At 39.1% G+C, this 27,972-nt stretch overlaps 1 protein-coding gene and 1 long non-coding RNA gene across 5 annotated transcripts in view; both read right to left on the bottom strand.

The window, feature by feature from the left end:
• The window catches only part of Ppp2r2a (protein phosphatase 2 regulatory subunit Balpha), an 88,795-nt gene that overhangs the window by 25,953 nt on the left and 34,870 nt on the right, over positions 1–27,972 (bottom strand). Inside the window, exons 2-4 of one of the 4 annotated variants that reach the window (XM_033765493.1) lie at positions 18,133–18,271; positions 17,148–17,252; positions 5,215–5,312 (exon numbers count right to left, since the gene is read on the bottom strand). In XM_033765493.1, coding sequence (XP_033621384.1) covers positions 5,215–5,312; positions 17,148–17,175 — 126 coding nt within the window. In that variant the 5' untranslated portion in view covers positions 17,176–17,252; positions 18,133–18,271. The remainder of the gene's footprint in view (positions 1–5,214; positions 5,313–17,147; positions 17,253–18,132; positions 18,272–27,972) is intronic. The other 3 variants (XM_010623613.3, XM_010623620.3, XM_010623605.1) reach the window with 3 other exon arrangements.
• Positions 663–4,191, bottom strand: LOC104861947. Its single transcript, XR_780153.3, has 4 exons — positions 4,124–4,191; positions 3,365–3,458; positions 1,486–1,587; positions 663–1,295 (listed from the first exon to the last, which is right to left on the bottom strand). It is a non-coding gene; the product is annotated as an uncharacterized LOC104861947 (long non-coding RNA).

Here is a 27,972-nt window from a genome sequence, read left to right as displayed (position 1 = left end):
TGATTATCCTGGGAAAGATAGTTCAAAGTATTTTGGACAATATAAACTTAAAAGATGTATTTCAAGACATTATCCTGGCACTGGAACACAATTTTTAAAGTTTTCTTTTAAAAATCAGGTATAGGGTCGGGGATCTAGCTCATTGGTTCCATTGCCTGCCTTGCAAGTGCAAGGACCAGAGTTTGATCCCCGGTACCAAAAAATAAAATAAATAATAATAATAAAATCAGGTATAGATCCAAAAGGGTGTATATACACAGAAGTGATTGGTGAAGTCACATGACCACCCAAAATTCTGCTTTGTAATCTTGGTCAATCGTAGCAATGTGAATTTTAGTTCCAGGGATTGAACTTGGGTCCTTGTGCTTGCAAGGCAGGCCACCGAACCACTGAGCTAAATCCCCAGCCCAGCAATGTGGATTTTAAATACATGTTCCAGATGATTCTAATATTTTACATTCTGAAAAGCATGACTTTAGAGTCATGGGTAACCAAAAAATAATATAGTAAAAGCTATAATATAGTAAAAGCTCAGTAGCTAGAAGAGATATCTTATTTTATAGATAGAAACTGTTTATTTGGAAGAGAGAGTAAGGGTTTTAGGTGTTTTCTTTCATTTCTCACATTTTTTTTTTTCTTTTTGGTACCGGGAATCAAACTAGGGTCCTTGCATTTGCGAGGCAGGCCCTGGAACCACTGAACTAAATCTAAATCCCTGGCCCTACTCATGCATTCTTTGTATCATATTCCTGAAAAATGAGCATCCAGCCCATTTGTGAACTTACCAAGTTCCCACATACAAAATAAATGCATATGTTTTTTTCACATGAAACCATAAATATCAAGACACTCCATCCAAACCAGGTACAGTAGGACAGGCTGGGCAACCTATCCAGAACCTGTCTCACAAGACAACACCACAAAAGGTAAAGGGGGTGAGGATTGGGGGACAGAATTCTGTGCACAGGCAATGGGTTCAACTGCAAGGATTACAAAAACAACTGTATACACAAAGCTCTCTGTCCATTATTCTCTTCCCCTTAGCCAAGAAGCACAGATGCCTCCAACCATTCTTCACTGACAGTTCTACATTTGTTGTTCTGACTGGCACAGATAAGCAATTCGTTAAAAGGATGCTGCCACATCACCCAAAACAGATTTTGTTCCTTTAGACGTCAGATTGTCAATGATTCTGTGCCCCATTCTAACCCTTCCAAATAAGTTAAAAAGAGAATACCATCATATTAATATTACTTATCTTTTATAAGTATGTTTCCAAAGGTTTCTTCTATATCCTATTAGGCAGTTGAGGAAATACCACCATCAAAACAAAAAAGCAAGAAAATCAGAAGTTCAAGAATGTTACCAGCGGTCTTAGAAAACAGGAATCAAAGGCCTCATATGCTTCACAAAGAATTTATAAAGATACTGTTCCCCTTTCTCATTAACTGTCCCTTAAAACCAACTCCCTTCCATATAACTTACCATGACGACCAGAAACTCTCCCAGAAAACTGCAGGTTTGAGCAACCCAGGGCCAGTAGGAAACGAGCTACTTCAACAACTACTTGTCACTTAATCTGAACACCTAGGGAAACAAGTATCTCTAAAAACTCAAGAATCTACCATCTATTTTTTTTTCTTTTTATTGAGTTTATTGGTACAATCTAGGTATACAATACAATTACATTCATCATTGGGATTCTGTACCTTTACATAATAGGTCTTGATTCTCATTTTTTCCCCTTGTCCCTGCCCTCCCTTCACCCCCTCCTCCCCTCCCCATTTACAAACACTTTATTTCCATTTTTTCAGTTTCTCATATTTTTTTCCTCTCCCTCATTACCTTTCCCCCACCCTTCCCACTTTGCCTACACCTTTAGCCCTTTACTTCCTATTTCACATTATTAATTATCTCATTAGGATCCTGTGTACTACTATAGTTTTTCACACCAAAGAAACTATTCAGTATTTCAGTCAAAGAAATCTCTGTATGAACATTACAAATAGGGAATCCTAAAATAAAACTAAAAAGGAAAGTAAAAGAGAAAAGGCAATGATGTAACATTAAAATAATCCTTAATTTGGGAGATGAAAATGGTCCCAATTCTTTTTTACCATCTATTTTAACAGCTGCTCAAATTTGCTAATAAAGTCCCTGACTTATGAACTAGTTCCATTCTAGAACTGTTTAAGTTGGATTTGTTCCTAAGCCGACAGTCTTAGATAGTACACCTATGAAAATTAGCCACTCGAATGTACGTTAAGTCAGGGAGTTAAATTCTCTGCTGCTACTGTATGATCTTTTCTTTTGAAAGAAGGACAATAAAAAGTGGTGGAGATATTCTGGTCTCCAATAAGGTCCAGTTTAGTAAGAACCTTGCCTCTGGGTAAAAAGACAAAGCTACAATACAGCAAATGCCATTGTTCTGCAAACAAATTCATCACCATCATCAAGAGACTAACAAATATTTACTGGATAGGCAGCAGTGTACACTGGAATATACATATAAAGCTCTACTAGAAATCAGAAGCCCAAATCTTAATCCCAGAGCTTTGCTGTTAGACTAAGCAATATAACTATGTTACATAAATTTCTGAGGGATATATATAAAAATTAAGAAAAGATCAGCTAACACTCTCTTAACAGATGTACGGCTGTGACTTCATAAAATCTCACTCACAGTGCGGTTAGAGGCAAAGTGTAAAGTATGCACATTTTAACCAAAGACATCCTAAAGGTACAGATTAGAAATTCTCATATAAGACATGGCTTTAAAATGCAAAAAATTAATTAGGAAAAATACATCAAATTAATACTAACAAGATCTAATTTCAGAAGGAAAAGGCAATCACTGCTGTTATTGCTACTATTTAATATATCACTTAAAAATACATTTACAATAATTGTTGAAACAAATGCTACTAACCTGGGTTCAAAATAACAACAGACTTTTCTGTGTGGTGCTGGGATTGAACCCCGAGCCTCATAAATGCTAGTACTTTTAACCAATGAGCTACAAGGCCGCCCATCTGTCTTGAATTCTTAAATAAGCCTGAGGAGAATGACAGATTCAGGAAAAGGAAGTGCCATTTTTCTCTACCAGTTGCCCTTCCCAAAGTCAGTCTGCTCTTTTCTTCTTCAGAGTCTTTGTTTAATGTGAAATGATTAGCACTTTAAATCTTCAGTGGGATTTCAGGGAAAAAAAAATCATAGGGAAATGACTGCTCAAATTTCTTGGCCTATCTACCACAAATAAAACATGTGAGAATTAACTATGTTAGGTCTTTAATTTTAAATTAATTCTAAATGTTCCTGACAGTCTTAGGAAACACCGAACTATTACTTTGAATATTGAATATACCTTCTGAACTCATCTCCAAGCAGATATTTGCTCCATTTTTCTGAAATTTCCAGCCATTTTTTCACATCTCATTTGACTTTAAACAAGCCACCACCTACAGAAGGTGAAAATGACTTCATTCTCAAGCAAAGTATTTCCAAGATAGCTTTTAAGTGACAAAATTTAAAATAACAATGACTCCATGACCCCATGGAAGAATGTTTCTGAGACCATCAGATGCAAAGGCTGCGTATTAATCCCCCAAGATTAAACACAGTAAGCAAAATTAGTTTTTAAGAGCATTTTCTCAAAACTTTTCTTCTTAACAAAAGCCAAGTGTAGGCTGCAGCTAACTTTTAATTAAATGCCTCACCACCCCCTCCCCAAAACCACATCCAAGAGCAGAGTGTTGATGGGAAAGCCTGCTCTAAACTCCTGAGTAGTCCAAGTCATCATTCATATGTTGTTGATCTAACATGAAAGGTAGCAAGAAACAGAGATAACTAGTCAGAAGAAGTGGATGCTCTAGATCTTAGCTTTCTCATACATACCACCAAGGGACCTAATGATGTTTAAGGTCCCATGTCATCTGTCAAGACCAGAAACCTAATTTACCCCCTCTTCCCACCAGACCATTCCTTGTCAAGCAAAGCTTGAGTCTTACTTTTGTTTTTCCAACCAAATAATTTAATAAAAATAAATGAAAGGACATATACTTAGTGTTTGTGCATCTTCTAATCAGACACCATTAATCATTTCTTTTAAAATTAAATTACCTACCTCACTGGGGTGTTGTGAGGATTAATTCATTAGTGTTTGTAAAGCACTTTGAGATCCTCAGGTCAAAGGCGCTATAGAAGTGCAAAGTAGTAGTATTATTACTAGATTCTTTGCTTATTTAAGGAATTTCACAATCCTTTAAAACCTTACTCTGTTATGACATTTATTCGTAAACCCTGTATTTTATCCACATTATTTTAAATTCTTCTTCAGTATGTTATAGACAGGGTGCCAGTGTTTTGAAACAAATGACTTTAAAGGTTAAATTCTGATCTACAAACAGGGAAATAAGAGTCAGGGAAAAACCAGTGGGGTGGTTTTGTTTAGCACAAAATTTTAGAGAGAAATCCTTTCAATCAGATTAGAAATGTGCCTATGTCCTAAGAAAAATAAAACAAAGTGCACTTTAAACATGATTCGCCAAGGAAATTCCTTTCTTCAAAGAGGAAAGGAAACAATACCCAACCCACTCACTTTAAAAGCCAGCAATACTGTACTTACACATTATGTTTACGTGCATATACATGCAACTGTCATTCACACTTTTATTTTAAATCACAGCAATAGTATTAACATAAACTGACATTGAAATTACTGAGCTAGCTGCTTTTCCTTTAAACTAGTTTCCCATCCTCACATAAAGCAAGCTAAAAACTGAGAAGAGGTAAACAACTTTGCTTTATGGAGTTTTAAGAGAAAACGTGTAAGTAAGGGCCAAAGATTCAAAATTGGTTTAAATCTTTTGGGCAGTTTCATCATTTTCCAGCCTCTTCTCTTAACTACATCTTTTTACATTAAAATGTGCTTTAAATCACTACACATGCACTGTGTATACATATACAACACTAAGCAGAGAGATCTATAGGCTGAATATTCTTTTTTTTTTTTCTTCTTTGTACCAGGGATCAAACTCAGGACTTTGCACTTGCCAGGAAGGCACAGTGCCACTGAGCTAAATCCCCAGCCCGAATAGTCTCAATTTACAGGCTTCTTTTTAAAACTTCCAACATCCTCTTATAAGCTCCAGGTCCACACAAGCTCCAGTGTCAAGATGAAACTGAAAACGAGATATTAAATCTTAAAACACTTACCTCCTGCTCCTGCTGAAAGATGACAACTCTACCACCTTTATCTCCTGTTGCTAGTAATTCTCCAGAATGATTAAATTCTACTGTAGAAATTATATCTGCTGTATAAATAAAACAAAAACAGACATTAGTTGTTTTGTCACTTCACTAGTTTGAGAAAATGCATCCTTCCTAGTGTGCTCCAAGCCTCTATGAGCCTGCCATCAGAAACAGTGAATTTCAAGTTCTTTCATGAGTATCTAAATGTTTCAGCAGAATAAACCAACATAAAATTATTTTAAAAAGAACATAATAAATACTAGTGGCTTGTTAATATTTTACTAAATTCACAAATGCAAAGAAAACTGAAACATTTTGACAGTTTGTTTCTGAAGTGGTTCTGAGAGTACCATTTAACAGCTGTATTGTCAATTCTCCTATATAGTTTTTTTAATTCTATTTTTTATTTACTTTTATTGTTTGTTTGTTTGAGACAAAGTATCACTATGTATGTAATTGAGCCTGGGCTTGAACTGTGTAGTCTGGGCTGCCCTCAAACTCACAGATATCATCCTGCTTTAGGCTTCCAAGTGATGGAATTATAGGTCTGCACCACCATGCCCAGCCTCTTCATTTTAAAACATTATTTTTATTGGTACATGTTTATATTTTTTATTGGTATGATTATATTCATCATGGAGAGATGGTCTATGTACATACATTTTTCATTGCCTCTTTTAACCCCTCCCCTTCCCTGCACCTCTTGGTCCCCTTCTCATTAATATACAGTGTGTGTGTGTGTGTGTGTGTGTGTGTGTGTGTGTATGGGTGAGTGTGCGTGCGCGCACGCGCACGTGTATTTCCCCTTAAACATACGTTTGTAATACATGATAATCACATCCCTCCCTAGGGACCTGATATATGTACATAGCATTCCACAACCCCCGTTTATATTAATCTTCTTTCCCTGCCCTCCCATTGTCTTTTAATTTCCTTTCCACAGGCCACAAATGCAATGCGCTATTTCCTACTCTCTACCATTTATTTTACACTTTATATATTGGGGTTCTCATGTAAGACAAACTATGCAATATTTAAACTTGTGCCTGATTTCTTTCACTTAACATTTTGTTCTCAAGGTGCATCCATTTTCCTACAAGTAACTGAAGTTTATTCTTCTTAATGGCAGAGTGGAAAGATGAGCTCTTTAACAAATGGTGGTGGGAAAACTGGCTATCCATATGTCATAGACTGAATCTAGACCCTATCTCTCACTATACACTAAACTAAAAAGAAAATAGATCAAAGATCTAAATAGTGCAACAAACACTTAACCTGCTGTAAGATAATACAGGTAAAATTCTTGAAGACATAGGTATAGGCAAAGACTTTCTGAACAGAACCCCAGTAACACAAGAAATAATACCAAGAATGAACGAGATCACAAGTTGAAAAGCTTTTGCACATCAAAGAAAACCGAGAGTGAAGAGACTACCTACAGAATGTAAAAGAAACTTGCCAACTGCTCATTAAAGAACTAATATTTAGTGCCAGGGACTTAGCTCAATGGTTCAGCTGCCTGCCTCGCAAGCACAAGGTTCAGAGTTCCATCCCCATTACCAAAAAAATTAAAAAAAAAAAGAAAAAAAAAAAAAGCAAATTAAAACACTGACAGTCCATCTCATCCCAGAAAAAATGGTCATATTCAAGAAATCAAATAATAAATGCTGGAGAAGAGGCCAGGGATTTAGCTCAGTGGTTCTACTGCCTGCCTCGCAAGCACAAGGACCCAAGTTTGATCCCCAGTACACCCCCCAATAAATACACGAATGAATGAATGAATGCTGGAGAGGCTAGAGGTGGGGGTGGCGGCATTCTTTGCTGCTAATACAATCACCATGCAAAATCAGTTGGAGATCCCTCAGAAAACTAAAACCAGAAATCCCATTTGACCCAGCCATTCCCCTACTAAGTGTCTTCTCAAGTGTTATAGACATCATATTACAGTGATGCATGCATATCCATTTTCATAATAGCCGAAACTGTGAAACAGCCTAAATGTCCATCAACAAATGAATGGATAAAGAAAATGTGGTATTCAAACACAATGGAGTACCACAGTTGCATAAAGAATCTTCTCACATAATTTTATCCAGCTTTGGGGGAAGGAGGTGCTGGGGATCAAACACAGAGCCTCACACATTAGGCAATTGCTCTAGGATGCAGAGTATATCTAAGTAAGCTTGTTTGTATCCAAAGCTTGTCTATAAAGTAGATATTACTAGAATGGGGGTTAGGGTTAGGAATTTTGAAATGTAAAAATAATTTTCAATGGAATTCTAAGAGCCATAAATATAATTTATGGACTCAAAAGCAAACAGAACACACTTTACAAAAATATTTTGAACTTTTGAACAACGCACTCTGAGTTAAAAGAAAACAACTATCAACCTGGGTGTGGTCGCACTTGCCTATAATCCCAGCTGATGGGAGGCTACGGCAGGGGCATCTCAAAATGTAGACCAGCACCAACAACTTAGTGAGACCTTCTTTCAAAATTAAATGCCTGGTGCCGGGGACTTAGCTCAGCAGTTCGGTGGCCTGACGAGTTCAATCCCCGGTACCAAAAAAAAAAAAAAAAAAAAAAAAAAAAAAAATGCCTGGCAGTGTAGCTCAAATGGGGTGGTAGAGTGCTTGCCTACTACGTGTGAGGGGCCTGGGCTCAGTCTCTGTTCTGAACACATTCATTCTCTCGTTCTCTCCCCCAAACACACACAGAGTTACCCTAAGGAGGAACTGGCTGAAAATAGTGTCATAAAAGCTACCAATTAAGTTACCGTGCCATGTTTTTAAAATGCAAAAACGTCACTGTCAAGAGCCACAATACTGAACTTGATGTGTGGCCCAGTACAGTATATTAACCGAGTTACAGTCTCACAAACCAACAATAAAATGGCAACAAACAAAAAATTTCTTTTAAAAATAAAAGAATCTTTCCTAAGTCTAATAAGAAATGTTATTTTGCTGGGGATGTAGCCCTGAGGTAGAGTTTGCCTAGCAGTATTCATAAGGCCTTGGGTTCAAGCCTCAGCACCACCAACAGGAGAAAAGGAAAGTTATTTAATAATGAAAAATGCTTGTGTTAAACTTAGAACAATGTAATATGGCTGAAAAATGGGAGGACCCACCCTCCCATCAGAAAATTATTCAACGATTCTACAATGCACGTTAAGCCAATACGCAAAATTTTTAGACACTCAATGATTTCCAAATTTGGGTAAGAAAATGTACTGTTGGGCTAGGGATTCAGCTCAGTAGTTCCGCTGCCTGCCTCGCAAGCGCAAAGACCCGAGTTCAATCCCCGGTACCAAAAAAGAAAATGTACTGTTAAATTTTGTTTATATACAAACCAAGGATTTATATATAAAGCATTATATAGAACATAACTCATTTCTTCCAACCTGTTCTTTTGAAACTGTAAGCACTCGTAATTATCCTTAGAAAGTGAAATAATCACTTTCTTCTGGGGATGAATGGTAGTTGATGGTGGCAGTAGCATTAAAAACAGACGTGTTCTTGGTCTATTTTATCTGCTATGGCTTGTGTCTAGATGTACCCCCTAAAACCTCATGGAGTCATAGGTGGGCTTTTTCAGAGGTGGCTGGATCTAGAGTGTGTGATGCTGGTATTGATTCGTGGTTCAATGCTAAAACGAAGGACACTAGGATCAAGGGTGTCAGTGCTGCCCACTCTAAGTAGCCTGGATAAAATATAAGGCACCCTGCTTTACAGCCAGCTGATTATGAACTGGAATATCTACAACTGAGCTAAATAAACCTCTCCTCCTTCAAGGTTGGGTGTTGGGTATTTTGTTCAGGAACAAGAAAAGTTAAGACAGTATCTTACCAGGCACAGTATTCCTTTATTATCACCTACCTACTCTGTTTCTTGTGTACCGTAATAAACAAACTCGGATACAATCAGCCTAGGGAACACATGGTAAAACATCAAACAAGGGAAGACTTTTACAGATAGTATTCCTATACATCAAGTGACCAAATTCTTCTTAGCCTTGACCATCTCTAAATACTTCAGCCTTTGAGTTGTATGTAAGGCATTTTACAGAGGTACTTGTCCATCCTACAGTCCCATTTGAGGACTGTTTCCCAAATAAATTATTTGAAAGAAACCAATCATGTACAGATATGCTTATAACTGTATCACCTATATAGAAGAATAAAGCTGAACATATTTTAAAAACCCACTCATTGAAAATACAGAGTATCCTCAAGTAACTACTTGGAAAACCATAGCCCATCACTACCCTTTGTAAATAGTGTTTGATGGGACCCAGTCCACCTGCAAGCTGGATGGATGGCCAGGATGCAGAATGCATTACCTGACCATTTACAGAAAATGTTTGTCAAGCCCTGCTCTTGCATATGAATGTAACTGTATACTGAGAATAACATAACACACAGATGTGTGGATTATGAAGACACATCACATTAAGGTTGAAGCACACAATGAACAATAGACATGTACAACCATTCTTAACATCACTATAATATAGAAATAATCTTCAATTTATAGACAAGCAAAGGGAAGTGCCAAGATATTGAGTAACTGCCCAAAAGACTCAGTTATCACAGCCAGGGTTTAAATTTATGAGTGAAAAACCTTATGGAAAAGCTAGCAGAACAGGATTCTATACATCACCAAATGGTGACTAAAGGAATAATGTATGAGTGGTTCAGTTTATCATCTCTTTTTCACTGCCAAAATGCAAGTATTCAATAAAAATGTTCAGAGCCGAATAACACCAACTTTATACTACTTACTAATGACCACCTTATGATCACTGCCTGTCCCTACAATAAAACTTTATTCAGTATCTGCTACATTCAGGGGAGATACACATTTTAAATTCTAGGTCCATATGCAGTTTATAAGAAAAGGGAACTGTGTTCACAACAGATGAACATTTAAAATGACTTGATGAACATTTCAGAAAACCAAAGGAGTATAACAAGGCAAGATGAACAACTGTAAAGTGAGTTTTAAGACTTAAGAGACCAAGGAAATACGGAGAGATACCTTCTCTTTTTAAAACAGTAAATAAACAGGAGGCTGGGGATTTAGCTCAGTGGTTCCGCCACCTGCCTTGCAAGTGGCAAGGTCCTGAGTTCGATCCCCAATACCAAAAAAAGAAAAAAAATGTAAATAGGGCTGGGACAGTAGCTGAGCAGTAGATCATGTGCTTAGAATGGAGAAGGCCCTTAGGTTCAATCACACACCAACCAATAAATGAATAAAGAAAGGAGGAATCGACTTGGAGGAATTGCTTTTCTAAAACTCTGGACTACAGATTTATGCAAGCTCCATTTGAAACAGTTAATATTAAGATCTACTGGATGCTGACAAACCATTGTTATTTTTCAATATGATTAGATGTTTAAGCTAAATAACAAGGTTCCTAGCACCACCAACCCTCCCAAAAGCTAAAGGGTTACAACTCATAAAACAAAAAGAAGCATACCTCTGAAAATTCAGGTATGCTTGCCTCATCAAGAAAAATAATAGCATAAATTTTAAGATAATCACAAGGTTCACAAAAATTCCTTGAAAAGCTACTACAGTGGTACCTCGGTTCACAAACTTAATTCTTTCCATGTTTGTGGTTGAACAAATTCTGCAAACAGAATCATGGAAAGAATTAAGTTCCTGAACTGAGGTACCTCTGTATTTCTTAAAATTCTGCAATTTGAACATTATTATAAAAGGAATTGCATTGGTGCAAAGCATTTACAGATACTTGCTGTAAGAGTAACCAGCCCTGTGGTGTTCCTTAGCTTTGCAGGGGAGAATATGTGTGTTGAATGCAGTCTGAACCCAGGCCATTGCCCACACTAGGCAAACACTCTACCACTGCACTACCCCCAGCCTCGATAGTGTGGCATTCCAGTAAGAGGTTAAACTTTCATACCCGAGAGAAAATGCAATGGCTATATTGCAACTTACTCTTAAATTAATTTAATTAAATTAATTCTTGATTTCGCACAAAATTTTACCAAGATAATCAGTCACCTCTACTTTCTGTCATATCTCAGTAAAAAGACAAAGACTAGCCAGAAAGTCCCAATGAAAAATTGTGGATCCATCATCCCCAGCAATGCAAAGAACAATAACAACTAGTGATTGGTCTCCTGGTTTTGGCCACAAAGAATAAAACAATTTGGCCGGGTGCGGTGGCGCACTCCTGTAATCCCAGCACTTGGGAGAGGCTGAGGCAGGAGGATCGTGGTGAACTCGAGAGCAGGCTGGGTATACATAGTGAGTTCCAGGTCAGTTTCAACTACATAGTGACACCCTGTCACCAAAAATGCACTCCTGTAATCCCAGCACTTGGGAGAGGCTGAGGCAGGAGGATCGCGGTGAGCTCGAGAGCAGGCCGGGTATACATAGTGAGTTCCAGGTCAGTTTCAACTACATAGTGACACCCTGTCACCAAAAAAAAAAAAAAAAAAAAAAAGAGAGAGAGAGAGAGAATAAAACAATTTGGATTCATTTTCCTGTAAATAACAAAACTGAGCAAAATATAAGAAAAACTGTTAACTCAAGACTGTAAATAACATGGAGCATAGGACTTCAAGGAAAAGAAAGTGAGCCATATATTTGCTCCAGCTTCCTAACTGAAAGGAGTGTCCAGGACATGGCAATGAGTTAAATGAATCCAGACACTATAGTCTCACTGGGCAGTGAGACAGAAACTAGAATTAAGAGAGAAAGCTGGTGTAGCTAGAGTTAGTGGACACAGAACCCTAAAGGAAGGTCTACAAAGAGAAAGATAAAGGGATCAACAGATGGTGACTGGGATACCCAGAACAGAACATACAGAGTGACACAGCGAGGCTCCCACCAGGGAGAGGAGAGAACACTCATCATGAATGCATCAGAGTTCTCACTAGAGTCAGTAATGAGGCCACATGAACACTAAAGACAGAACACGTCCTGACAGCTTAAAGGCAAACTCTGAGAGGCTCAAATTGACCCCAAGTAACTTAATTTTGTGTGCACTAAAACAAAATCCAACATATGAGAATACAATGTCTGGCTTCTAAAATTAGGAAGCTGGACTCAATGACACATGGTCGGAATCCCACAGGCCTGATGGTGAGGCAGGAGGACAGTAAGTTCCTCCCAGCCTAAGTGATTTAGAAACTCTGTTTCCAAAGTTAAAAAAGGCCAAAGACTGTTACTCCTGGAAGAATGCCTAACATTTGTTAGGACATGGAGCAATCCTCAATACCACTCTAAATAAAAATCAGAAATGTAAAGAAGCAGGAAACTGTGAGCCAATTTGGGGTGGGGTGGGGGAAGGGATAATAGAAAAAGAATAAAAGTGACAAAAAATTATGGATTAAGGCCCTAGCAAAGAAGAACCTAAAACAGCTATTTTAAATATGTTTCATGTGCCCAAAAATAAAAATCATGAAAGTAACAGAAATGAAAGACCAAAAAAAACCCTGCCATCTAAAAGGGAAAAACACAAATTTTCTACATGAAAGAAAAATACAATGGATAGGATTAGCAGATCAGATAGTATAGTAGAAAAGAGCAGGAACATGAAGACCTGGCAATAGACTCAAAACAAAACGAAGCAAAAACAACAACAACAAAAAAAACAGTCTTGACCTGGGGAATGACACCAAATGTTCTGACATATGCACCATTGTTGCCCTGGCAGGAAGATCTAAAAAAATAAATGCTCAAGCATGGCACTCTACTACATACAGCAACCAACAACATAAAAGGGCCAGTTATAAATGCAGGCTCTAAAGCCATGTAGTCAAAAGCAGGACTGGGGATAGCTCAGTGATTCCTGCACTTGCCTTGCAAGCACAAGGTCCTGAGTTTGATGCCCGGTACCAAAAAGAAAAATAAAAACAAAAACCATTAGCAGCCTTGCCCTAATTGTAAGAAGGCAAAATCATGACAATTTTTTTGTAAAATACCAGTATTTCAATGTATAATCTTCTATGAAAAGTTTCAATATACACATTAAACCTATGCCCCCCCCCCAAAAAAAACCCTTGACAAGTAAAACAGATTTAGGTAGTAGGCTTAAAAATAAAAGTTTTTCCGCTGGGGATTTAGCTCAGTGGTTCGGTGGCCTGCCTGGCAAGCGCCAAGGACCCGAGTTTAATCCCCAGTATTAAAAAAAAATTTTTTTTTCATCAATGTGAACATTTGGCAGGCTGTTCTAAATCATGAAGATCACAAAAAAATTTTTTTTCTTGTTCAAAATTTTCCTGCAAATTGCAAGAACTCTGCCATACTTGGCTGATATCTAGTTACTATCAGTTAACATGCTAAACATGCTAACTAACAGCTATAAATCCTTATGCCCAACATTTTCATAATTTCAGTTATTAGGAATAGAGAAATTGACAAAAATAGTAAACATACCCCCTTCCTCCTCCATGACTGACGCATTAAAAGCAGTGACAGATGGATGTGACTTGGGAAAGAGAAGGTATGGACACACAGAAAATGTATTTTGAAGCCTGATACACACCTGTAATCCCAAAACTCTGGTAGACTGAGGTGGGAGGAAGAAGGAACAGGAGGGAGCATAGAAAATCTGTGTCAATATAAAAATATTTCAATTATAATTTTTGTTTTTTGTTTTTTAAGACTATGTAGTTCAGGCTGGCCTTGAACTCACTATGTTGCCCAGGCTGCCCTTCAACTCATGGTGATCCAAATCCCAAATGACAGGTGTACATCACCATGCTCAGCTCACTTTATAAATTTTTAAAGGGCTGGGGATTTAGCTCAGTGGTTCTGCTGTCTGCCACACAAGCACAAGGTCCCAAGTTCAATCCCTGGTAAGAACACCCACACCCACACCCACACCCGCACACAATTTTAAAGACCGCATTTTCTAGTAACCAAAATAAAATTAAGTGAAGATTAATATGTTCCTACCAGCTTGACCCACCAGTGGTACAAATGGATCGGTCTTTTTACTAATAAAATTAATGAAATGCTGCCTGATGTGACAGTCCTGCACATACCACCAGTGGTTCAAGCTGCCCAGTAGTGAGGCATATGAATTATGAATGTGTTTTGTGAACATGTTAACCCACAGGATCTAATCGACCACTTCGTGACCTGACAACTCTTAGGGCAAAGACAGAAATGAGTACCAAAGTAAAATTACTTAAAGCTACAGAATGGTCAGTATAAACGAAGCAGCTGGCTTTCACAAGGACTAACTTTGGAATTCCTTCAGATCTTCATTAATTCCAAGAATATTCCTCACCCTAATAACACAAAGGACCTCCCACTATATTCTATCTCTGACTCTACCTTTTGTTTTGTTTGGGTGGTTTTTTGTGGTACTGGAGACTGAACCCAGAGCCTTCATATTGAGCTGCACCTCCAGCCATTTTCAATTTTTATTTTGGGATGAGGTCTCACTAAGTTGCTAAACTGCCCTGGATGGGCTTGAACCTGCAATCCCTCCTTCCTCAGCCTCCCAGCTTCCTGGGATTACAGGCCTGCCTTTCCATGGCTGGCAATCTCTCACTGATGTTGGGGATGGAACCCTGGCACCCGGGGCAACCGAACACAGGCTCTGTTCCCCAACCCTAGCTCTGCCTCTTGAAGGTGCCACCCTCTCTCCTATGACCACAATGCAGACCAAGCTCCAGAACAGGAACTGATGAGGCTCAAACTCGACAGTGCAGCAGCAGGCCTTTTCTCACTGTCATACAGAAAAGGCAATGCACTTCTCTTTAAGTACTAATGTTCAGACATGTAACAGGGAATGTCTCCATGTTTCAAATACACCAGAATAAAAGTAAGAGCATAGTAAGCTGACTGAAATGCATCTTTTCCCATACAGTTTTAAAATTTACAATGGAGATGCAAAGATGGTACAGGAAGTTCTCATATAACTTCTCACCGAGTTTCTCTCACTGTTTACAACTCACATTACTAGGGTACACATGTCACCAACAGGATAACAACACTGACAGAGATTATCACCTAAACTCCGTAATTTAATCAGATTTCACCAGTTTTCCCCTACTGCCTCTTTGCAGTTCCAGAACCGCATTCAGGGCACCACATTACATGTAGCTACTGTGTCTCCTTTCTTCCTCAGACCTGTCTTTGATGACCATGACAACTTAAGGAGCAATGAACAGAGGCTCTACAGGATGTCCCTCAATTTGGGACTGTCAGATACTTTCTTCATGGCCACAAGGCAAAGGCGAGTTACTGGGAGAGCACCGTTCTTACCACTTCATTTGTTAAGGGTATGTCCTATAACATGATTCATTGGTGAGAATCCAAGTAACCTGGCCAGTTACTACTGGCCACGTTTCTCCATTATGAATTTGCTCCTCCACCCCTAACATAATGTACCCTGCAAGGACTAAGTGCAGCGCACATTCAAGGGATGGGGGTTCTAAAATACCTGCGTGGGGGGGAGATATCCACATACATTACATGGAATGCTACCAAATTAAAATCTGTCTGCTATCCTTCCCTCATTCATTCCATCAGTGTGAACTCATGGATATTTTGTACTTTAGGTTATAAGTTAATGCTACATCATTTACTGTGTTTAAAATGTTTCAGATTTGGACAGAGAGCTTTTGGGGGGGGGCTCCTGCATCCCTTTAAATGCTGTCATTATGCACTTCTGGAACCCAGCGAAGAAGAACAATGTTTACATTATCACAAAAGTTTAATTATTCTTTCATTCTACAGCTCACACTAATGTTTATTTGTTTGTTTTGTACCAGGGACTGAACTTGGGACCTTGTGCTTGTGACACTCCTGCATCCCTTTAAATGCTGTCATTATGCACTTCTGGAACCCAGCGAAGAACAATGTTTACATTATCACAAAAGTTTAATTATTCTTTCATTCTACAGTTCACACTAATGTTTATTTGTTTGTTTTGTACCAGGGACTGAACTTGGGACCTTGTGCTTGTGACACGGGTGGCGGCACCACTGAGCTAAATCCCCGGTCCAGTTACACACTAATTTTTAAGAACTGAACTCAGTGAGTTCTAAAGAGAAATATATTGAAAATTAAATAACCACAGTAGAGATTAAAACCAAACCAATTCCTTGGAGTATCTGACCCGTTAGCTAAGATTTCCATCCTGGAATAGATTTCGCATGTACTCCAATGAGGTTCTGAAAAGACTGCAAGTTGCACATCCTATTATTAATCTTCTAGTAAGTACACCTTTCTTTTCAAACAGTGGGAAGATAGGGGAAGAATACAGCAGGTGTGCAGACCACCTCGTCGCTATTCAAAGCAAGAACCACACTGTGGCATATAATAATACAGAAAATGGATTTCATTCTGATCTTGTTGGTTTTCAATGCATGGACTTCCCATTAAGATACCTGCTGTTTTCCAGGCACATGAGCCATGTTCATGATCTAGTCACACAGCTAATTACAGTATGGTTAAACCAAATTTCTCCCTAATATAAGAAAACATTTACTGGCCAATGCAACTATGGAACACTAGTTTGTAGCCAGGTGTGGTGGCACACACCTGCAATTCCAAGCACTTGGGAGGCTAAGGCAGGAGGATCACTGTGAGTCTGAGGCCAGACTGGGCCTCACAGTAAGACTCTGTCTCAAAAACAAAAAACAAAGAAAACCAAACAGCTACTGTCTTGCCATAGGGGAAGCTAGATTTAGGGGACAGTTCCTAAAGGCCTCCACGATGCTCTTATCACTTTTGACCTCTAGAGGGAGCTCAAGGCTCTTGTTGTCTTCCCCAGTATTAGGTCACTCCTACAAAGGTGGTGTGTCCAAGATGTAAGAATACCTGATGGCAGCACCCCAAAGAGCAAGTCAGCTGTCCCTTTAGGAATCTCTCCCTCCTCAGAAATGATTCAGGCTTGACCTACTCACCTGCTCCTGGAGAGCAGGCCCCAATCATTTCTTCCTCTCTCTTCACCAGCAAACTCCCTCTTCACACTTGGCACTGACTAGGACTTTATTCCCGTACCTGGAAGGCTGGAGGACAGACAGACACCTAGGAACAAATGCTTCCCCCTGTTATTTCCTGATGTAGCAGCAGGCCAGTGTGTGCCCAGCTTCTTCATTTCACGGCACACAGAATGTGATGTCACAAAAGGAGCTGTTCGGATCTGCCCAGGTCTCCCTCAGGTGTTCACATCCAAGGACCAAGGGATTTTCTAACATATTTTCAGGACCACACGTGCAGGGAACTTGCACAGGCAAGACCTAAAGTCAGACCATCAAATCTGTACTTCCCACCGTCTGCATAAGTTGAAAATGCACTCAGTCTCCTAAAGACTGTTTTCCTCGTTTTTAAACGCTTGCCTCACAGAGCTTCTTTGAGGGCAGACAAGCAATAAATGAAAAGAAATGAACCTTGTATGAGGTACATATGAGCACACTCCTGGCATTTGGGCTTTACTATAGAAAGGAAAAAGAAGCCTGAATTGTTTCTGGGATACTCGGGTTGGTCTGGCCCGAGGAAGTTTTGCTCTTTGGAGTCTGAGGCTAGAGCCCAATCGAGTAGTAAGCATTAAAACTGCCTTTGACCAGGCTGGGTGGTGCACATCTACAATCTCAGCAACTGGGAGGCTGAGGCACAAGGATCAACAAAATTCAAGGCCAGCTTGGACTACATAAAGAGAACTTATCTAACAAAACAAAACAAAACAAAACAAAACAAAACAAAACAAAATGAAGCTGTGACTCCTCGCTGTAACTTCCAACCACCAGATTACAGAGAAATCTGCACAGAATACAGTAAGTGCTACTGGTCTCTATAATCACCACTCCTCACCCTGACTCAGTGAACAGGAATATGTTCTGTGATAGGCTCCACAAAGACCACTGGCTGCGATGCTCAGACAGAACCTACGTTGCAATGCTGCCATGAGAGTCAGGGTCCGTAAGGTTATTTCCAGAGACGTGTTCTGGAACCAGTCTCCCTTCGTTATAACTTGTTCCTGGATAATCTGTTATCATGTTTGGATAAAATGGAATGGAACCATACCCTCCTGCAACAAAGAACAGAGAGATAAACAGTTGCTAATACATTTAATCTACTGGTGCGACAGACAACAAGCCTTTGTGGATAAGGTGCTATAAAAGTTAGAAAGAAGTATAAACTAACCATTCTAAACCTAAACTTATTATTTCATTAAAGGTCCACTGACTTTTAAATGGCTCAATTTTACAAAATAAATCACCTTGTTCACTTGTCTTATCAAATATAATACAAATAGTTTCTCATGGAGATAATACAAACAAGTAATGAAGCACAAAGCTCCATCATCTGTGCATATATTAATATATTTTCATAACCAGAACTGGTATCTAGTTATTAGTATCTACCTAAATTCTTTGCAAATTTATGGTTATTACGGCCATGCTACAGGAATCAGAACACATTTCACATTCCATTTATCTCAGTAGTCAGATCCAATTGCAATTTGTTTCTTTATAGAATTTTCCAATTTAACTACAAACTGGAAACAAAGGGGCAGCATACTGGAAGGCTGAAATTTTTTTTACATATGTTATATAAAAAGTTTTACAAACTTTAATTGTAAAACGGAGCCCACTGAGTTTTGTTTTCCTTTCTTTTTTAAACTAAGAATAATCGAATCAGGTGTGTGTCTTGGGTCATTCAAACTGAAGTAAAGAGCACTGGGCATTAAAGAAAGTGGAAGGAAACTGGAAACTAGTCTGAAGTTACTCTAGAAACAACAGTAAGCAGCAGCAGTGATCTGAGCCAGCACTGTACAGCAGCGATGCTCCAACATCACCAGGCAACACGTAAAAGTGCACCAGCAGTGTGCTGACACCTAACCCTTGCAGAACACATCATAAAGTTGGTCCTATTCATACACCCATCTGTCAGTGAATGCAGAGGCAAAAGAAAGGATGTAGGTGAACAAATTCTAAAATAAACAAAACAAGGCTTCATAATTGACAAAATAGGAGATGAAAGTTAAGAACATTTTCAGGTACTCATGCTGACTGAATGTGCTTCATATCACTAATAGGCAGATAGGTACAACTATTATCTAACAGCACCAAAATGGCTAGTACACTAAAGAAAAAAGGATCTACTGGCTAATCCAAAAGACATCAATGATTTCACCAAAAACCCTTAACTAAAAAAAGTAACATTTTGTGTATTTTAATTTAGTTCAGTAAGTTTTTTGCTCATTTTTTCCTTTTTTTTCCCTGAGTTTTTGGAAGTTAACTCCTGTGCTAATTTCATGATTAGCAACTACAGTGAAACTACAATTAACTGTTCCCATTATACTTTTAAAATCATGCTTTTCAAGTGATTTGGCAAGTGTTTTCATAACATTCCATATACTCAGGTCCAATTTCTTTCATAAATCTCACTGAAAAAAGATAAATACCAAAAGATTTCTCACTCAGACTGCTTACTCTTTCAACCATCAGAACTGGTCTTTGGCTAGGTAGGCTGAAGCTCTGTGGTAGACTTACTTGTGCACATGGCCTGTAGCACAATTGGTGCTGGTGTAGTTCAGAGGCAGAGCACATGGGGCCCTGGGTTCATTCTCCAGCACAAAATCAAAACCGCAACTCTCCTTCCCGAAGGCTACTTTTCCCAAAAATTTTGAAATTTTTATTTTACTCGTAATAAAGTTATTCCAATAAATACATTACTAAGCATTTACTGCATACTAGACACTAGTACAGAGATACAAGAGAAAGAAAGACAAGGTGTCTTTATGGAGCCTACATTCTTGTAATGACAAACTATTGAACTAATGAGTAATAAACATAGCATGTACCAGGTAGTGCTAAGTACTCTAAAAATATAAAGACTAAAAGAGAACAGAAAGTAATAGAATGAGTAATAATACTACGTGCTCAGAGAAAGCCTCTCCAAAGAGGTAACTTAAGAATTCAAAGTGCAGTAAAGAGAGGCTGGGGATGAGCCAGCCAATACTGTTAAAGAAAAGCAGAAAAGCCTAAGAAGAAATGAGGCAGCAAACTTGATAAAAGCAAGCAAGTCAAACTCAGCCATTAAAAAAGGATAGACTTAAGCCATTCATATGAAAATGAATGCCTCTGGAGGCCATAATGCTAAGTGAAATAAATGTGACACAAAGGTTAAATATCCCAGGGCTTCTTAAGTGAGCAACGAGAAGTATAAATAATTCAAAGAGCAAAACAAAAGATAGACAATAAGAAACAGAGTAATCCTTCTGCAGGTGGGAAGGGGATCTAGAGATGGAGAAGGGAGGGAGGGGGTGGGGAGGGAAAAGGGAAGTAAAAGGATTAAGATGTGACACATACCATCTCCCTTCCAGGAATGTATTATGCATTGCAAACGTGTATTAATTTTTTAAAAAGCAAGCAAGAAAAACTAATAAAGTAAGACTAGTGGTTGTGGAGGACACTGGAGCATTTGGTTGAAGCCAGACTGCATAAACCCTTGTAGGCCATGAGGGGAAAAAATCTTGTTTTTCTAATTTCTTTTAAAGTGAACAAGTACAAAATTCGAAGGAGGGAAAATGAAGACGGTCAGAACTGTTGTGGTAGCCATGAGAAATGACTGATTTTTCAAAAGACGCTAAAGACAGAAGACTGCCAGAGCTGTGCGGATGGAGGTGTTCAAGGACAGCACCATGGTTGTGAAATCAAGTCTAATGAGGAGGAAGGCAGTGCCACTTACTGAGACAGACACCAGGAAGACATGAGTTTGGGGTAAAAAAGAGAGCTACATAGTCTACTTACTCAACTTTGCTGTAGATATGAACTGGACATGAGTAGAAAAATGTCACAGAGGCAGCTAGATAAACTTGAAAGCAGTTCAAGGAAAAGAAGATATAATCAGGATACATCAGCTCATAGAAGGCACTGAAAGTCCCAACATTTATAGGTGATTTTCTAGTGGGTGAGGGGAGATAAAGCAAACCAGAGGTTTGGTCTGAACATCAGCCCTGAGGCTCTTTTATATTTAGCCCCAAAGAGGAAAATCCAGGTAGAAAAGATGACCTCACTGCAAGAACTGCTCTTCCAAAATTTTCCAGAAATCAGCCAGTGACATTGTTTCTGAAAGGACACAGTGGTAAAACTGTACCTTAAAGGACTTTGTTGAATTGTCTAGGTAGAAATTACTGCTCTGACAGTCTGAAGTTTGGCTTACTAAGGCAACTCTTAGTATCTGCCACAGGAGAAGTTTCTCCCCTATTTTTCTGTCTTAGGCTATTCTGGAAACAGGTAGAATAATGCAGCTTTGAAGTTCACCTGTGTTGCTTTTTAATCACTGATTTCTCATCTGGATATACTGAGAAGTACTTTACCTGAGTGCTGAGTCACGGTAAGCCCAAACGTGCAGTTTTGTTGCCCTGCCTGCGTAAACGATGGCTTTGTCAAGATTCTTGGGTTATAGGGACTAGTTTTCCCTCAAGGTTTGCTAGATGCTACTAAGTCATCTTTGAGCACGGCACTGTCCAATATACTTTCTTCTGTGACAATTTAAGCTAACTTGCTTTATTTAATTTTAACTAACATAAACCTAGTGGACCCCATGTGCCTAGTGGCTATCTTATTAAACAGAACACCTCTAGCACTTAATTATAGGAGACAGACAATGCCAACCAGTATGTCTTCCCTGGCAGATAACTAGCCTCCTGACTGGATATCTGTACTATTTCTCTATCCTATTATTTAAAACTCCACTAAGTTATTCTGAAGTACAGATTCATTTATTTTGCCTGGCATTTATTTTGTCTGTAAGAGAATAATATTAACAATCTCACAAAGAGTTGCACAACAGTGAGACTCAAAATACCAAATACTTAATCAATATTAGCAACATGCCCTGAACCCTTTGATCTGCTGTCTCTGATTTATGAAGATTTTTGTTTTTCTGACTCTGTTTCATCTGTTTCCTCTGACCTCTAGCAATGAATTTTGTTGTGCACTGGATCTATTCTCTGGATTCGACATTTTTGTTACAACTTTCATCTTACTTTCCCTTTCTATCCTGGGAGTATATTTCTAAAGCCAGGCACACTACCTGCCTCCAGAGAAAATAGCTAAGAATCACAAAGGGAACTGAACTCTTTCCTACAATTCTATAAAATGCTGCTAAGTTTCCTGGAGAATACCAATTGGTTGTTCTTACTGGCTGCCTTTTATATTATTTAATTTTAAAACGAATGGTCTGTATTCACATAATATTTGAAACTGTATTGGGTTTGATAAGAAAATGCTTACAGCCGAATTCAAATCTTTTAGACCTAGGGGAGAAATAGTTACTTCTTGTATGGCTCAAGACTCTTTTGGTGTACCAACTACTTCAAATTTAACAGTTTAAAGCAACAAACACCCTCAGGTTCTGTAGGCCAGGAATCTGGATGTGACTTGGCTGGGCTTTCCGCTTGCCAGATAGGGCTCCTGTAGGAGCAACAAGCCTGACTGAGGAAGGAGCCACCTTTAGCTCATATGCGAGGCTGTTGGCAGGCACCACCTCTTTGCCAAATTAACTCCACTGAGAAGCTCATAAAAAAGGATAGCTTGTTTCCCTCTGAACAAGTCAAACAGAGCAGCCCAACACAGAAGCAGAAGCCTTTTTGTCACCTCATCTCCTAAGCGATACTGCATCCCTTTGCCATACTTGAGATGTCACTAGGCCCAGCCATACTCAAAGAGGGGATCACATAGGACACGAATAGGCAGCTTTCACTGAGGCCAGCTCACAATGCTGCTACACTTGCTTGGCAGGCTTATAGTACCAGTAACAAACAGGCGGCCAGGCAGTGGCCTCACAAAGCAGCTCCAGAGCAGTTTCAACTCTGCTTTATGGTAAATCACTCTCTGCTGGCACCAACCAGAAGGCAGCACCTCTATTGTTCATCCTCCCCATGTAAGACCCATTCTGAGCTACTCAGCTTGTAATCCCTGCTTCAAAGTACAAAGTACACATTAACCAATGGCTCTACAGATCACCCTTCGATTTGCACTCTGGCTACTCAACACTGGTCCCACTCCTCCTACCCAGGAGGGCTTATCAACCACAGAAACGAGCACAAGGACAGCCAGTCGCCAGATCCCCAGGAGGGCTTATCAACCACAGAAACGGGCACAAGGACAGCCAGTCATGTCCCTCAACACTTCTCATTTGTACCCTTTCCTGCCAAATTCTTCTTCACTCAGCTATGGCACTCTTCCAGGGTTTCCACGGATACTGAACTCTCCCCATTATGCTTCTTGGTCATTTCAGTCTTGTTTGTGTTAGTTTGTTTTAACACATGGGCTTCAATCACCACCCTCCACCAGAAGTCAAAACAACTATTTGTTTAAAGCACTTTACACACACTTTAAAGGGCTCTGCTTTGACAAATGTGATAAGAAATGCATGCTGGCTTCCCTAGCCATATAGATCAATTCTTTTTATTTTTATTTTTTGGAGAGGTAGAGGTGATGGTGAACCTTTTAGAGCTTTCAATGATAACAAACAGCCCACTGTGGCACATATGCCACACACTCACCACCATGGGGACAGTGACCGAGCCCAGGGCTTTAACACTGCACTGTATTCCTAGCCCACTGGTGCAAACCTAAGGCACATGGTCCACAGTGAGCTGTTAATAACATTGAAAGCTCTAAAAGGTTCATCATCACTTCCCTGCCCTTTTGGTTATTTTGCAACTAGGTCCAACTAAGTCACTAAACTGCCCAGAATGGGCTCAACTTTGTGATTCTCCTGCCTCTGCCTGTAATCCCAATCCCAGAGTATGGAGATTATAGGCATGCATCGCCATATGCCTGGCTAGTTCAATACTATTGTTAGACAGAACAATGGTATTTTAGTCTATACCTCCTACTCCCTGGATATTTTTTTCTCTGGCAGTTTAAATAACTTTAGTTGCTGATTTCAGGGTGGGGAGGACTGCAATGCCACTAAACTCAGTTCAAAACAGTTTAAACTTATTTTAAAACCTGACTAATTACAAAGCTTTAAGCACAACTACAATTCCAAAAGAAATCTGAGACAGCTCTGTTCAACAGGATGAACTATTCACATCCTAGTAAGAAGGGCTGGCCGTGGGTACCTCTCACAGAGGAGTGTGCATAGGCCTTAAGCAAAGACAAACCTGAAGTTATAATACCAACAGTGGTCTAGTAACTCAGAAACCAGAACATCCACTTTGTTTTAACAATGCTTCTCTGCATAATACCTACCCTCAACTCCCTGAAGATAATTTGTTTCTCCTCGGAATGCTGATAGAGCAAGTAGAGAATCAACAACAAGTGAATCAGATAACAAATTTTCTGATCAAAATCCTGGAACAAAATGTATAGTGTGAGACTAAGTAACCAGAACTTTGATCCTCTGCCCTCTGCTCATAAATACTTAGGAAACAGAACTAACAAGCACTGACACAAATACAAGACGCTCATACTGGGCTACCACACATGGCTGCACAGGACCCAAGCAGCCACAACATACAAAAACACATTAACACCTTGCACCTTGCACCAGGGCACATCCCCCGAGGACCAAACACAATCTCACCAGGTTTTCAGGCACTCCAATCTTGGGAAATGAACGCAGAACCTCAAATATTTTACCATTTCACTTAAGGAATGCACCAGGCATGGTGGCACATGCCTGTAATTCCAGCACTCGGGAGAGGCTGAGGCAGGAGGACTGCTGTGAGTTCGAGACCAGCCTGGGCTACATAGTGAGTTCCTGGTCAGTCTCAAGTACATAGTGAGACCCTGTCTTAAAAAACCAAAAAAAAAAGAAAAAGAAAAATCACTTAAGGAATGAAATCATTTGTCATCTTTACGAAGTTGCACAGCACAAAATCAGTACACAAATCAGTTGTTTCTATATACCAACAATGACAAAACTTTTACAATTAAAGCATTTCAGTTACAAACATAGTAGACAGAAGAGCATAATATAATAAGTTCCTATGTGGCTTCAACAATTTCAAATTGATGGCAACCCCTCCTTTCCTTTTATTAGTACATGTTTTCAGTGCATGATGTTTACATCCATCTTGGGGTGTGGATACATGTGCATATTTTTAGTCCCATTCCACTGGCAATCTTGTTTCATCTACAACCTATGACATTTTATGCAAATCCGAAACATCAAATTATTTCACCTATAAACATTTCAAGAGGTGCTGCTAAAATAATCAAATAGCATTTTCATCAACTATACAGTAAATGTTCAAATTTTTAACTGTTTCATTTCATAAAAAATTCTGCACTTGAATTAGGATCTAATAAGGTTTTTACACTGAAATTAGAAGCGGGGGGGATTGAACAAAGGTGTCAAGAGGCCTGAGAAAGTTTTAAGAACAACTTAGTATAGCAGAACCAAAGGTCCTGCTAGTGGCCATTTCTGCTTTCTCCTTTTTAATATCCTGGCACTTCCATGCCCTTCCCACCAGCAGATTAGCTCTGTCAGTTAACAGGCTTCTTTTAGAACCTCACTCTTAAATAGTGAGACAACCAAGGGTCACCAGATACTGAAGTCTACTAATACACAAATAGGAAGCATGGAACTCAAAGGAAACAGAATGACAAGAATAGAAAATGAGGGTCAGGATTTAGCACAGTAGTGCTGCACCTGTCTCACAAGCACAAGATCCTGAGTGTGATAGCCGGTACCACCAAAAAAAAAGGACTAGAAAATGAAAAACAACAAGCTATTAAGTCTTCTCAAAGCAGCAAGTAAAATATATGAAAAAATGTTCCACATCACTGGTCTTTCGAGAGATGCAGATGAAAACAACACTGAGATTCCACCTCACCCCACAAAGAATGGCTGTTATCAAGAAATCAAACAATAACAAATGTTGGCAGGGTAGTGGGGAGAAAGGAACCCTTCCTCCATTGTTGGTGGGAGTGCAGACTGGTGCAACCACTATGGAAATCAATATGGAGACACCTCAAAGAGCTGGGACTAGAGGTTCCATGTGACCCAGCCATAGCTCTGCTGGTTATCTTTCCAAAAGAATTAAAAGAATCATACCACAGTAATATATGTGCACCAATGTTTATAGCGGCACAATTTGTAATAGCTAAAACTTGGAAACAGCCCGTTTGCCTATCAGTTGGAAACTGGATAAAGAAGATGTTGTTTTTCTATAAAATGGAATACTATTCAGCCATAAAGAATGAGAAATTAGATTCATTCATAGGAAAATGGATACATATTGAGGATATACTCCTAAGTGAAATAAATAAGTCACACATATGTAAATACCAAATAGTTTATCTGGTGTGAAAAACTATAATAGTACATAAGATGCATAATGACAATGTGAAATAGGAAGAAAAGGGCTCAAGGTGTAGGGAAAGTGAGAAGGGTAGGGGAAAGGTAATAAGGGAAAAGAAAAAACTATGAGAAAATGAAAAATGGAAATAAAGTATTTGTAAATGGGGAGGGGAGGAGGGTGTGAAGGGAGGGCAGGGACAAGGGGAAAAAATGAGAACCAAGACCTCTCATGTAAAGGTACAAGATCCCAATAATGAATGTAACTGTACTGTATACCTAAAATGTACCAATAAACTCAATGAGGAAAAAAAAGAAAAATTATTAAAAAAAAGACTTCTCAAAAAGATATCCATTCTCAAAATACAAGTTGCTAAAAATGAAACACTACAAAGGACAAGATAAGCATTTAAAAATAACTAAGGGGGTTGAGGACTTAGCTCTTAGTAGTTCTGCACAAGGACCCGTGTTAGTTTCCAGAAGCTAGAAAAGGCAAAAAGATAGATTCTGTCCTAGAACTTTCAGAATGAGCCAAGCTGACATCTGACTTTGGTCTGGTGAAATTGAGTTTCTGCCCTCCAGAATTGTGTTCCACACCGTCTTACTTGTTGTAATTTGTGGCAGCAGCCATTAGAAACTAATGTAAGAATAGACATTATTTCCTTATAAATACTGTTAGCTATTGGTATTATGATTGTTTCCTACTGCCATACCTGTCTCTAGAGTTAATTACTGCGCTTATTCATTTAAAAAATGTACTGCCATTGTTTCTTTTCTGTACCATTTAGTGCAATTTTCTATGTGATCAGAAAGAGTCACTTTGTGTTCTTCCTGCAGGTGTTCACCACGTTCATTGTTTCAGCCTGGGGTGATTGGTCTTGCTTCCTGTGCATCATCTTGCAGGAGCCGGTCTCTCACTGTATACAGAAGCACATCAGGTCTTCTGCAGGCTTCATTTTCACCCTGAGCCCTAGCCCTCCTGTACTGCTACAGTCTGGGCAGTTTTGAAGTGAAACACAGTTTCTTTCCTTCCCCCTGAAAATGCCAAATCAGCCTTATAGTGCAGTCTACTCACCACCAGCAGCAGCAACCTTAGCATCACTGGGAACTGGCTGGAAATGCAAAATCACAAGTTCTACCCCAGACCTAAGTGCAGAGTAACAACCTGCATTTTAAAAAGATCCCCATGACCTTCACATGCATATAAAATTAGACATTATTATGACAACACACACTTTTACAGTATTGGGAATGGATCTCAGGACCTCAAGCATGCCAGATATGTGCATTACCACTATGCTACATCCTCAAATCTTTTAAAATTTAATTAATTAAACCAGGTGTGGTGGTCTACACCTCTATTCCCAGCACTAATGAGGCTGAGGCAGGAGGATCACAGTGAGTTTGAGGCCAGTTTGAACTATATGCCAAAACTCTGTCTCAAAAAACAAAAATAAATAATAA

Source organism: Fukomys damarensis, unplaced genomic scaffold (genome assembly GCF_012274545.1).
Source record: "Fukomys damarensis isolate Sample0158 unplaced genomic scaffold, DMR_v1.0_HiC HiC_scaffold_18, whole genome shotgun sequence".
Taxonomy (NCBI): domain Eukaryota; kingdom Metazoa; phylum Chordata; class Mammalia; order Rodentia; family Bathyergidae; genus Fukomys; species Fukomys damarensis.
This window is presented reverse-complemented; position numbering and strand designations above follow the sequence as displayed.